The 13,894-nt window shown below is 46.5% G+C and overlaps 1 protein-coding gene across 1 annotated transcript in view; it reads left to right on the forward strand.

Annotated features, from left to right (window-relative positions):
* ptgfrnb (prostaglandin F2 receptor inhibitor b) overlaps positions 1-11,392 on the forward strand; it is a 56,392-nt gene extending 45,000 nt beyond the window's left edge. Inside the window, exons 12-15 of the mRNA XM_079737791.1 lie at positions 8,799-8,991; positions 9,820-9,938; positions 10,245-10,295; positions 10,791-11,392. Coding sequence (XP_079593917.1) covers positions 8,799-8,991; positions 9,820-9,938; positions 10,245-10,295; positions 10,791-10,903 — 476 coding nt within the window. The 3' untranslated portion in view covers positions 10,904-11,392. The remainder of the gene's footprint in view (positions 1-8,798; positions 8,992-9,819; positions 9,939-10,244; positions 10,296-10,790) is intronic.
* Positions 11,393-13,894: the final 2,502 nt, after the last annotated feature.

Genomic DNA, 13,894 nt, shown 5'->3' on the forward strand with positions numbered 1-13,894 from the left:
AGCGAAACGCTACACATAAACAGACACGTGCACACACATAAACAAACACGCACATTAACACACACATACATAAACACACGTAAACACGCACGCACCCCTCTTGTGCAGAGTCACTGTGACACTGATCTGAGTAGGGTGATGAGTCAGGCCGAGCAATGTGGACTAATGGCTGCCGGTGTAAACAATGTGGTCAGGGTGCACCCCAGGGTGTCTTAAGCAGAGGACATCAGCCAGTATCTCAGTATCAGTATCTACGGCCGGTCAACGTGTGTGTGTGTGTGTTTGTGTGTGTGTTTGTGTGTGTTTATGAGAAAGTGTGTCATCAAAACAAGCCCCGACAGGAGACGGAGATACCACCCTCACCCTCATGACTGACTTGACACACACACACTGTCTCACACAAACACACCTTCCCTTTTTCCGCTTTAGGTAATAAGTCATTATGCCAGCCAGAGCTTGTAGGTCATCTAATAACTAATTAACCCGGTGTAAACACTCAACCCTGTGTGTGTGTGTGTGTGTGTGTTTGTGTGTGTTTATGAGAAAGTGTGTCATCAAAACAAGCCCCGACAGGAGACGGAGATACCACCCTCACCCTCATGACTGACTTGACACACACACACTGTCTCACACAAACACACCTTTCCTTTTTTTCGCTTTACGTAATAAGTCATTATGCCAGCCAGAGCTTGTAGGTCATCTAATAACTAATTAACCCGGTGAAAACACTCAACCCTGTCTGTGTGTGTGTGTGTGTGTGTGTGTGTGTGTGTGTGTGTGTGTGTGTGTGTGCGTGTCCACATAAACAGGTGTGTTATACCCTGTTTAGAACATATCTACATATCACAGCAACATATTATCTACATTTGCTACCTCCATAGGATCTACATATCTACTCATTAATCATTTAATGTATTCTCAGTATTCTGTTACTGTGTATACATCAGATGTTTTTTTTACTTTTATTTCTAAGAAATGGCTAAGAACATCTCTAGCATCATGGCTAACCACATGGCTTGCAACCTTGTTAACAACATAGCTAGCAACATGGCTAACAATATCACTTGCAGCATAGCTAGCAAGATAGATAGATAGATAACAACTTTATTAATCTCCGGTGGGAAAATACCTACAGCAACGTGACTAACAAAACGTGGCTAATAACTTGGTTAACAACATGGCTAATAACAATAAGACTGTTGTTCTGTTATTTTCTTTGCGACGGTACACACTGACGCACAAACATTTAAGAGACAGGGAAAGGAAAGATCTCCCACCACTCTCTCTCTGTCTGTCTGTCCCGCTCTGTCTGTCTTTCTGTCTGTCTGTCTCTCCCTTTGTCTGTCTCTCCCTCTCTTTCTCTCTCTCTCTCCGTCTCTGTCTCTGTCTGTCTCTCTCCATTTGTCTGTCTGTCTGACTCACACCCTCGCTCTCTCTCTCTCGTGTTCTTCCTCCTCACCAATGAGCCGCCTGCAGATCACCCAGCAGCCATTAATTAGTCCATCCCACGCTCCATTAGGCAGGAGGGGGATGGAGGGGTGAGGGAGAGGGAGATAGAGAGAGGGAGGGAGAGTGGGAGGAGGTGGGGGGGGTGAGAAAGAAATAGGGAGGGAGGGAGTTGAGAGAGGGAGATGGAGGGGTGGGGGGGGAGAGAGATGGAGGAAAGGAGGAAGAGGGAGGGAGAAAGACTGGGAGGTGGGATGCAGAGAGTGGAAGACAGACAGACACAGAGAGAGAGGGAGGGAGAGGGGGAGGAAGAGAGGGACAGAGATGGAGGGGACAGAGGGAAAGAGTTATTAAGGGCAGAGAGAAAGACAGAAAGGGAAGAGACAGAGAGAGAGCAAGATGGGGAACGGCACAGAGAAGTGCATCGCAGCGCTGCCACGAACCCAGCGCCAAAAGAATCTGAGAGAGAGAAAGGGAGAGGGAGGGAGGGAGACGGAGAACCAGACAGACAGGGAGACACAAAGGGAGGGACTAAGAGAGAGAGAGAGAGGGAGAGGGGGAGAGAGGAGAGAGAGACCCCTCTAACATTAACGGAGGCGTGAGAAGGTTGACCGGGTGCTGTTGTAGGGTTAGGGCGTTCTCAGAGCAGAAAAAGGACTGCCTTGTGGTGGAGGACACAGCGGAAGACGGTCACAATGGAGGGACTCTTGAGTGATAAGTGAGGGGCCGGCCGCTTAGCTGCTTATGGGACAGGGGGGGCTGGAGGGGGAAATAGCTCCTCCTGTCCTGAAGCACGTAGCTCCGTCGCTATGCAGGGGCTCAGTCGACTTAGCATCGCTATGTTAGCGGAGAGGGAGCGTTTGTTAACTGTTAGGCACTACGTTGGCGGCGGATATGTTGTTCGCAACGTTAGCAGAGGATACGTTTGTTAGCCGTTTGTCGTCTACGTTAACGGCCGTTACATTCGTTAGCCGTTTCTCCGCTACGTTAACGGCGGATATGTTTGTTAGCCATTTTTCCGCTACTCTAATAGCGGATATGTTTGTTAGCCGTTTGTCGCTATGTCAGCGGAGGCTACGTTTGTTAGCCGTTTGTCGCTACGTTAGCTCTTTCACCCTCTTTTTCTCATTCTCTCACTCACTCTCTAACTCCTGCTCTCCCTCATAAACACTCACTCACTCACTCACACACACACTGACTGCTTTTCATTTTCACACAAAGCTCTAGTAATGCTGTTATTCATTTGGATGGTACGCCGGTACGTGCAAGTCGTAAGTTGCAACTCTCCCAGTTTTCTTGCAGCATTTCACTGAGGCACGCCCCCTTTTGGTCGGTCCCGCTCGCTATTCTGAAAGTAGAGCGAGTTCAGTGAGGCCGACCATACTACTCGCCAACAAAAATGTCTGCGCCCGTAAAGAGATTTATTTTCTTTGTATTTGTGTCACGTTGGTCATTTTAATGTAGATTTTAAATGCTCTTACTTACTTGATTACATTGCTACTTTATGCCGGTCACCAATTTATGCATTGCACGGTCTTGCTGTGCGTTCAATACAATGTAAAGTTGTGTTTGTTTTCGAGCTGGTTTGCTAAAGAGCCTAATTAAGCTAACAATAACAATGACTAGCCAATGAGAAACGGAAAAGATAGTATGACCAAAAGGGGACGTGCCTCCGCAAATGCCACAAGAAGCTGGAAGATTTACAACTTATGACTTGCACGTAACGGCGTACCATACAAATGGATTACAGCATTACTCTCTCTCCAGCAGCAATAGTCACATTGAAGCTGTCTGGTCTCAACAGCCTCACCTGGTCTGAGTCTGCACACCACTTGCCCGTTGACCAATCAGTGGTCAGCAGGTTAAACCAGCCGTCACGTACGCCAACTCTAATCCACAGTGTCGTTCAATAACAGGTGGTGATAGGCTCAAGGAGGCCTGCCGGTAGCGCGTGTTGGGAATCAAACCCAGAACATTTGAGACACCAGTCTCTCTCTCACTCACTCACTCACTCGCTCGCTCGCCCACTCACTCACTCACTCACTCGCTCGCTCACTCACTCACTCACTCACTCGCCCACTCACTCACTCACTCACTCACTCACTCACTCAACATTGTAATGTATTTTCTTTGGTCTGAGTCTGATTGGACTCTGGGTCTGGGGGAGGCTGAACCCCTGCTGCTTGTTGACCAATCAGTGGTCAGCAGGTTGAACCACACGCACTTTGAGAACTCAATCTCCCGCTCACTCACTCAGTGATGATGTGTTCGCCAGTCAACTTGCATTCATATTGGAGAAAGAGATCTGGGTGGAAGCGAGAACGTGCACACACTTTGTGCACACACTCTCACGTGCGCGCTCACATGCACACTCCAGGGGGGGTAGTGGTAATGGCCCGGTTCTCCTCCAGTGATTAGGCCGGGAGAAATCCAATCAGACCTTCTTCATTTCCACAGGCAGCCATTTTGGTTGTTATTATCTCCTTGCTCGCGTGAGGAGAAGGCAGCTATTTCATTAAGAGACACCGAACCCCCCCACAGCACCCCCAAGCTGGTGTCTTTCCCTGGGGAGGGCTTTCATGAACTGGGTTTAAAACGGCCCGTTACAGAGTCTTCCAATCTCTTCCCAGTCCACAAAGACTGGTTTTGCTTTAGTGTAATGGTTTTGCTTTTGGTGGGGGAACGAGTGGTTCTTATGTTGTTCACATCTACTGTTGTGTTTTTGTTGTTTCGGGGGCCAGTGTTGTTTTGTTGTTCACGTCTAGCGATATTTTGTGGTCTCAGGTCTAGCGTTTCTGTGGGGGTTCACGTCATGTTACTTAGTTTTTTCGGGTCTAGTGTTGTTTATGTCGTTCACGTCTAGTGTTACTTTGTTGTTTTTGGTCTAGCGTTGTTTTTGTTGTTCACGTCTAGCAATATTTAGTTGTTTTGGCTTGAGCGTTTTGTCGTTCAGGGCTAGTGTTACTTTGTTGTTTCAGGTCTAGTGTTATTTTTTGTCGTTGACTTCTAGCGTTATTTTGTTGTCTGTGTCCTTAACGCTGTTAGCGTCTAGCGTTTTTGTTGTTGGCGTCCACTTTGTTCACTATTCATCCTGCCTATTCCTACTTAGTATTTTGCGGTGTACCTCAGCTGACTGAGTCAAAGGAGATGTCTCAACTCCACCAGCTGAAAAACACCCCTTTTTTCTACAAATGGCAAAGTCTACATTGCAGCGACGACACATCTTTTTAAAGAGCCCCTTCCTTTACAATCGATGTGAAATTATGATCCCAGTCAGCCCATTTCATCACCATGGCCACCTGCCCAGAGCTGCTGGTACCTCTTGGAGCCGGACAGGGCTGGTACCCGTTCATCCTTGGATGGGAGACCAGATGGTGCTGGTGGGGGTGTTGTAGGGCCATTAGAGATGGTACAGTCCACTAGGTAGACTGGTAGGCTACCTAGTGGACATAATTTAAGAGTAGCATAATTTAAAGCATGTGTCACAAGCTAGCGTAGCATCATTTACAGCACGTGTCCCACGTTAAAAGAGTATTAGTTCTACCAGTTGGTACAGTCCACTGGGTAGCCCCATGCTAGCGTAGCATCATTTACAGCATGTGTCACAAGCTAGCGTAGCATCATTTACAGCGTGTGTCACAAGCTAGCATAGCATCATTCACAGCACGTGTCCCATGTTAGCATAGCATTAGTTACAGCATGTGTCACAAGCTAGCGTAGCATCATTTACAGCATATGTCCCATACTAGCGTAGCATCATTAACAGCGTGTGTCACAAGCTAGCATTGCATTATTTAAAGCTAGGTCCCTGGCTAGCGCAGCATCATTTACAGCTAGGTCCCAAGCGACCGTAGCATCAGAAACTGCTAGAGGAAGTAAAACGTTGAAGGGTTGTTGTGGCAGCTCCGGGGGCTATGCTAATTAGCGAGGTGCAGTTTGGCCACTTGAGTGCTAAAATATGCATGATTGCGGTGTGTAGCGCTAGCGCCAAGCTAATGGCCCGCTCATTCTCTCCAGCGTAGCTTTAATGTTCTCGAGCTGGGATCACATCTGAAAGGCCTCTCCTAAATGTATTCCACGCTATCTCTCTCCTCTCATCTGTCTCCTGTCCTCTCTCTCTCTCTCGCTTTCTCTCTCTCGCTGGTGTTTTTGACATTGAAGGGGGAGAAAGAGAGGAGGAGGGAGAGATAGGGATGGAAAGAGAGACAATTCTTATGTTATTGGACAAGTGACACATTGTCAACACGACTCCGGAGAGTTGTGTGACTTCAATGGGTGATTGTGTATCCATATTGTGTTACGGTTGATGTCAACGCTTTTATACGATGTTATATTTTTATACATCTTTTTTTTATGAGCTAATTATGTCAATCTGGTCCAGATCAATGTGATGTACATTTTGTTCTGTCATTTGTACACAAAACCTGATCACTTTCTGCTCAGCGGTATGGAGACACGGCACGATTTGATTGGCTGTCAAGTCTCCGATATGTTGGGCTTTGTAAAATGGGCTTTTCGTAAAATTGCAGCCAGTGCCTGTCTAATGTCAATCACTGTCTCGCACTGTGTGTGTGTGTGTGTCTGTTATAGAGTTGTATCAACTGTGTGTGTGTGTGTGTGCCAAAGACATGTAGAGCTGTTGGGGTTTGAACCCACAACCTTATCGACAGGCATGCCACCTTTAAAGCGGTGATATGTGCACACTTCTAGGTTGACACGCCCACTTGTGATGTCACTAAAACACAGAAAAAAGGCTGATTTTCGAACGGCTTGTAACGGCTAATCACACTGGTGGTCTAATCTCACCCCTTAAAGGAACGTCTCCCTTCTCTTGTCTCCCCCCCTAGCTCCCGTTGCCTTAGCCTCCGTCCCCCATCTCTTCTCCTGTTTCGTCCCCTTCTCTCGTTCCTCCTCCTCTTCCTCCAGCATCGTGCCATCTGTACCCCATACTGTCCTCTCCTCCTCCTCCTCCTCTTGCTCTCTCTCCCCAGAGAATGACGAAGCACCATCGTGTGTGTGTGTGTGTGTGTGTGTGGCTGGTTTGTGTGTGTGTGTGTGTGGGGGGGGGGGGGGGGGGGGGGAGGCACCATGCTAATAGTTGCTCGCTGCCTGACAATCTAATGACTAGTTAGAGTCTCTCTTCCTGAGGGTGTTCTGTCTCTCGCTCACTTTCTTTCTCCCTCTCTCTTGCTCGCTCTGTCTGTATCCCTTGCTCTCCTCGCTCTCTCAACACTCTTCACTAGCTGCGTTTCCATCCCCCTGATTTTATGCACATTTTGATGTATCGAATCAGTAAACGGTGATGGAAACACCAAAATTCGCATAAAAATCCTCTATTTCGCAAAAAGGTTTATCCGCTCGCTTGAGGTGTTTTTTGAGAAATGCGAAAGAGAGTAAATGCGCAAAATGGGAGATGGAAACACACTTTTCGAAACAGCTGTGACGTAGCGAACATTGAACGCACAGGTCTGACAACGTCCTTCCGATTTCTGCATAACGACCGGCCATAGCAACCCCGCCGACATCAACTTGTAGCGTCAATATATATATATTTTTTAAGCGTTTGTATACATAGACGTCCTATATCGTATATGTATGATATAGGATCTCTATGTTTGCATATCCTTTAATTATATTGTGTCCATTAATCCCTGATATATGGACACCTATTTGACCGGACAAGTAATTCCGGTCAAATTGTCTGTTCAGCCCTCAAAACGAGAGCTGGTAGATTGTGGAAAATGCATTAAACTGTAATCAGAAAACGCGGTTATATGCTATAAACCCTATAGTATCTGTGGTATAAAGGCTGGGGCAAATTTCTAATTCTAAATATGTACACTTTATGTTGAAAGTCTTCCCATTGAAAAGAATGGCGCGGTGAATAGTCTTCAAAACGAGAGCTGGTAAATTGTTAAAAATGAATTAAACTGTAATCAGACAACGCGGTTATATGCTATAGACCCTGGAATATCTGTGGTATAAAGGCTGCAACGAATTTTGAATTATAAATATGTACATATGTCCATGGAACTGATGGCCATTGTGAATAATAGATACGTGTGGACCGCTGAAGAGATAAACTTTTCCTTGCTCTCATCGAAGAAAAAATTATTAGCTATTTTAGATGGAAAACAACACAATTCCACTGTATATCAGGACCTAAGAGAGGACGTTATCAAAAGGATACGACAAACCCTGGAATGTGTGTAGTTTTCCGCTCCAACCACTTGATGGAAACGCACCTTATTCAAAACATTTTTTGCAAACTTTCTAAAGATTCGCTTCACCTTTTAGATGGAAACGTGACTACTGTCTCTCTCTTTCTCTCTCGCTCTGTGTGTGTGTGTGTGTCTCTCTCTCTCTCTCTCTCTCTCTCTCTCTCTCTATCTCTCTCTCTCTCTCTCTACTACTCTTTACTCTTCACTGTCTCTCTGTCACTCGCTCTATCTTTCTCTCCCACTCTCTCTCTCCCTCCCTCCCCCCGACCACTACAATATGAAAAAAGTATCCGGACGTTGTGTGAGGGTATCATTACCGTTATTTTTCTTTCATTACTGATGTCTCTCTCTCTCTCTCTCTCTCTCTCTCTCTCTCTCTCTCTCTCTCTCTCTCTCTCTCTCTCTCTCTCTCTCTCTCTCTCTCTCTCTCTCTCTCTCTCTCTCTCTCTCTCTCTCTCTCTCTCTCGCTCTCTCTCTCCTTTTGTCTTTATGCGTCTATTGACGTGTGTGTGACATGTTTCGGTGTGATTGACAGTTGTTTTGATGAGGGGCAATTACTCTCCTGTTTATGACTCCATTCTGCCGAATCTCTCCACGCATCTCTCCGTCTCCTTATAGCTCTCTTCATGTCTCACTCCTTCTCTCTATGTCTCACTGTATCATGCATAGCTTAGGTCTTTATATCGTTTCTAGCTTCCTATATCTCTCTTTATCTAAATCCTATATCTTGCTATTTCTCTCTACTTATCCCTCTTCCTATAACTCTTCATATATCCCTATTTCTCTCTTTATATCCATCTATACATCTTACTCTATCACTCAACTATTTATCATTCTATCTAATATATATCGCTTTATTGACTATCACTCTTTCATGCTATATATCACTTTATTGGCTATCTATCACTCCATTGACTATATATCACTCTATCACTTTTATATATCACTATACATACTATATCACTCTTATCAATCACTATATATACTATATCACCCTTATCCATCACTCTTATCGATCACTATACTTTATCACCCTACTACATCTCTTATCCATCACTCTACCATGTCATTCACTCTATCCACCCCTCGTCTTCCTAACCCTAACCTGATGTCCCCCCCCCCCCCCCGTAGACGACGTGGCCTACGAGGTGAGCTGGTTCTTCTCCCGTCTGCGTGGAGGCTCTGCCCCCGCCCTGCTGGCAGCGGTGGACCGCTACGGCGTGGTGCGGGGCGGGGTCAGCCCCGGCAACACCTCCAGCGACGTGTCGGTGGAGCGCCGCGACGCCAACACCTACCTCCTCAGAGTGCACGGCACGCAGGACAGGTGAGGGGGGGGGGGGGACGTGTGTGTCTGTGTGTGGGCGTGTGTGCGTGCACTGAACCCAGGACAGTTGTGTGTGTGTGTGTGTGTGTGTGCATTGAAACCAGGACAGTTAAGTGTGTTTTGTGTGTGTGTGTGTGTGTGTGTGTGAGTGCACTGAACCCAGGACATGAGGTCAAAGTCCATAGATTTCTAATAATTTTAAATTCATATTAATGTAAAGATATATAATTTATATTGCTGCTTTATTTGTACATTTTTCATGTGTGTTTTTTAGTTGTTTAGATCAAAGATCAAAGATTTATAGTTTAAATAGCCAGTGAGCGGTCCTCAGCTTCTAATTGGCCAGTGAGCGGTCCTCAGCTTCTAATTGGCCAGTGAGCGGTCCTCAGCTTCTAATTGGCTGGCACCGGCTCAAGAGGAAACATGAGTCCGGTCATCGCAATACGTACGAAGTACACAACGTTCGAAGTGTGTGTCCGGTAAGACGAGACTTTTGGGGGACATTGCGACAGACAAAAGCAAACTCCCAAAACCTCACTTTTAAAAAGAAAACAAAGGCAAAGTAAAATAATGCATGCAATAAACTGAAATAATAAAAGGAAATAGCAAAATTAATATAATGCATTGTAGAAAGTGCAATATTTCAGGCTAAAGCAAACAACACTGAACCCAGGACAGTTGAGTGAGTGTGTGTGTGTTTTGTGTGTGTGTGTGTGTGTGTGTGTGTTTGTGTGTTTTGTGAAATGAAATAATCCGTCTTGGTGACTCACTAACCGCCTTCTGTCGCTGTTGTTGTTGTTGTTTTTGTTGCCGTCGTCATGGGAGCAGCGACAGCGGGGAGTACCACTGCAGTGCCACGCCCTGGTACCTGTCGGCCTCTACGGGCGCCTGGACCCAGGCCCAGGAGCTCACCTCACCAGCGGTCTTCCTCACCGTGCGGTTTGCAGGTAGGGGGGGGTTTGGGGGGCTGGGAGGGTGTGATGGTGTGTGTGTGTGTGTAAGGTCTGTTTGTGTGTGTGTGTGTGTGTGTGGAGGGATGTGTGTGTGTGGGGTCGGGGGGGTAAATGTGTCTTTGTGTGTGTGTGTGTGTGTGTGTGTGTGTGTTCAGAACAGTGCATCACAAAGTTGAACACAACCCACGAATCATGAAATCCCGTCTTCAGCACCGCAGTGACTCTTAACCCGTTTAAACGATCACCGATCCAAAAACCTGTTTTTGCAGACATATTCTAACAACAACTTTTGCACTACAGTCTGGGAGTCGCTGAAACTGCCGCTGCTCTACGGATCCATGGCCTCTCTAGGTAAACCACACGCAGCCTGCTCTTCTACCTCCTGTATATCTACACTGCCATTCAAAAGTTTGGGGTCACCCAGACAATTTCGTGTTTTCCATGAAAACCCGCACTTTGACCTAAATGTACATAGGTGCACTTGTACTAAATGTACTTAAGTATATTTTTACTAAATGTACTGAAGTACACTTGTTCAAAATGTATTTAGGTACATTTTTACTAAATTTTTACCAAGAGTCACTGAAGTACATTTAAGTAACTCTGTGGTGAAATGTACTTAAGTACATATGTTGGTTGTTTCTCTTTCATCTGAAAATTGTACTAAAGTATATTTAGTACAAGTACACTTAAGTAAATTTGGTACAAGTGTACTTAAGTAAGTCACTTTGGATAACGCTCCTGCCAAACGCCTTGCATGTAAACGTTGTGTATCTATACTCCACTGCCCTCCGACCATACTGACATGCTGACCGGTGTGTGCTGTCTGTTCTCCCGTCCAATCAGGCGTGGGTATCTTCTCCCTGGTCCTGGGCCTAGTGTGCGCCCACTGCTGCTGCAGGAACACCCTCCACACCCCGCGCTCACGCAACAAGCTCATGGACCTGGAGATGGATTGACACACGCTCACCCCCCCCGCACTGCCCCCGTTAGCCCGCCACCGCCACGACACCCCCCAGCAGAACCGCCAGCACCGTCCAGTGAGGGTGTACAGCACCCTGCCCAGGAACACACTGCCCAAGAGCCGACCCCAGGCCAGGCAAGCGCTGGCCGACGACTTCTGGGACAGCCACTCGTTCCCCCTGGACGGACGCTGGGAGTGAGCGCCGCGTTTCGGAGTTTGGAGGAGGATCGCTTTTTCCGATTCCTTTCTTTTTTTTTTTTTTTTTTGCTTTTCGGGGAAAACCGAGGATGTGCTTTTATTTGTTTTTTAAGGATTTTTAAGGTTTTTAAGTTCTCCTCCAAGGATTTTTTTTTAATATTATTTTTTTAAAGGGAAGATGCAATGGGGAAAATCACTCCCCAATCCGGTTGTCCCGGTCCTCCTCCAAATCGAAAAAAACGCGGTTCCAGTTGTGGCTATGGTGCTTTTTTTAAAAAACAGATGTGGCGGACATCTTTGCGCTGGGGGCAGCGTGCGGGGGGGGGGGGGGGGGGGGGGGGGGAGGGGTCATCAAGGGGGTCACCTGATGACGACTAACTAATTACCACGACACACGTTTTGACTGTGTTGACATTTTTCCGAGGGTCTACCCACGACCCCACTTCGTAAACCACTAGAACTCCACAGTGCCGCGCCAAGACTCGGGACAGGAAGTACAACGTGAAGCACAGGAAATGCCTTGGGACTCCACGGCGGCCATTGTTCGCCGACGTCGTCGACTTGGGGATTTTCCAGCACTTGGAAGAGCTGGAGGGTTCTGCGTTCTCCGTTTGGTCCACGGTGGTTGTTTCTATGGAAACGACTCCACACGTTTCAGGGGTGGGGTTTGGGGGGGTATTCCGGAATCCCGGTCATGAGACCGGGATTCCGGATCTTCCAGTGGACGGGACCACCAAAAACGTGGCGGTTCTGTGCAATTCAGGGACAGACTTGACACCTTCAAAGTAATAATGACTCTGTGGTCCCCAAAAGGTACTGCACCGGTACTGGAGTGCGTGAGGACCTTAATGGAAAAGGGGACACCAACCAGTATCCTATAATAGTCTCTCTCTCTCTCTCTCTCTCTTTCTCTCTCTCTCTCTCTCTCTCTCTCTCTCTCTCTCTCTCTCTCTCTCTCTCTCTCTCTCTCTCTCTGTCTCTCTCTCTCTCTCTCTCTCTCTAACAGGATATGCAGTTTTGCCTGCGCTATGTGTGTGACCATGGTCAACCGACACAAACTCCATCCCCCATGTCATCCGAGGATGACATCATGATCACCCACCCCGGCCCTAAGTTGTAACTTCGGGTGAAGGCGGGACAACTCAATGGAAGGCCTTCCCTAAGTGTTCTTCGGCGTCCCACCCTCAGCCTCGGTGGATGAGATAAAACAAAAAACACAAAATAGCCACATTGTTAGGGTCTGGACCCTGAGACCCTAACCCAACAACATGGCTTTAGTGGTGTAGGATGGAGATCCACCATGTTCTGGGGGGGAAGGAGGTCGTTTGACTTTCGACCTTTGACCTCACATGAACCATTATTGTTTTCTCATGACCCACTGCCCAAAATTGTTTCCAAGAGGTCCTCAGTTCTATATGCAATCGTTATCCCACTCGTTTTGTGATCCAGTGCAATGTGCCAACGGCTTCCGAAGATCACATTTTATACAGAAAAGTTAGCACGTTTATTTATGCATAGAAGTTATATATTCCAGCCGGCCACGATATCTGTATCAGCCAATCCTGTATTTTGGGGGGCAAATGGGAATATAGCCGTCGCTTGCTAGCTCACTCCCTTGCTAGCAAGCTAGTAAGCACTAGCAATGGCTAACAACGGCGTGCTGCTAGCTACCAGTGCACCGCTGTGGTTAGCGCTGATGTTAGCAAGCTAGCAGCACACCGTTTGATAGCTAGCTACCAGTGCGCCGTTGTTAGCGCTGCTGTTGGCTATCACAACGTTGTTGTCGTTTGAGATGTCATCGTTGTTCGCGATGATGACACAGTCCGACGGAACGAGATCTCGTGAGCGCATTGTGTTCCTCCGTGGACATGTGCACCAGTGGTTTCGTGAGGTCGATGTACTCCAGTAATAATCTGAGGGCCTTTAGAACGACAGACGACATAAAATCCATGACCACACACAGCCCACGCCATACCGAGATGATAGGGCTTTTAACGTCGAGTAAAAAGGCAATCTTTCTTCCTCGGTCGGTCCGAGTATTGCGATGAGTATATGTGAGTATATGAATTTTGATGATGTTTTTAAATAAATCGATTTTTCAGCCTGTGAGACGTTTCTATGAGTTTCCGATTTAACCACTAGGATTTTTAAAATGTTTTAACAATTCTAATGATAGTTACCGAAACCGACTTTTTTAAAGGTAAAGTTGTGCTGGTGCCAATGTGAACTATGTTGTGACGATAAGCACAAATCAAATGCTGGGATGAGTGCTACTTCCACGATTGACATCTGTCACAGTTGGATCGCCTGTACAGAATTCCGTGATGATTGACGCATGAATTCCTCACACTGTCAACCCCTCCGACGCTTGGTTGGAATCGGTTATATTTATTTAGTCTAATTCATCCTTTTTTAAAACTAAATTTGTTACTGTGTTACGTTATTTTTCTCCCCCTGCCAACGTCACTTGTTTGAAATGTTCAGAAAAGTGTTATAGATGATGAAGCACATCCGCCATTTTAAGCAATCCAGGGATTTGTATCTCCCGCCAAATTCAGTTTGGTCCTCAAAATGGAGGACACCCCTGAACAGAGCCTTGACTATTCCCCCTACCCTCCCCTCTTATCTTTAAATAAACCAAACTGGTTAAAAAAAACATTTTAGCTGTGTTATTTTTATGGAATATGCAATGTACATTCATTTTTTGTAGCACTTGTTTTTATGAACATCCTTATTGTACCAACAGCGATATATTGTTGATTCTCTTTCTTGTGTCAAATGTACTTAA

Source organism: Pollachius pollachius (assembly GCF_949987615.1).
Source record: "Pollachius pollachius genome assembly, chromosome: 6".
NCBI lineage: Eukaryota > Metazoa > Chordata > Actinopteri > Gadiformes > Gadidae > Pollachius > Pollachius pollachius.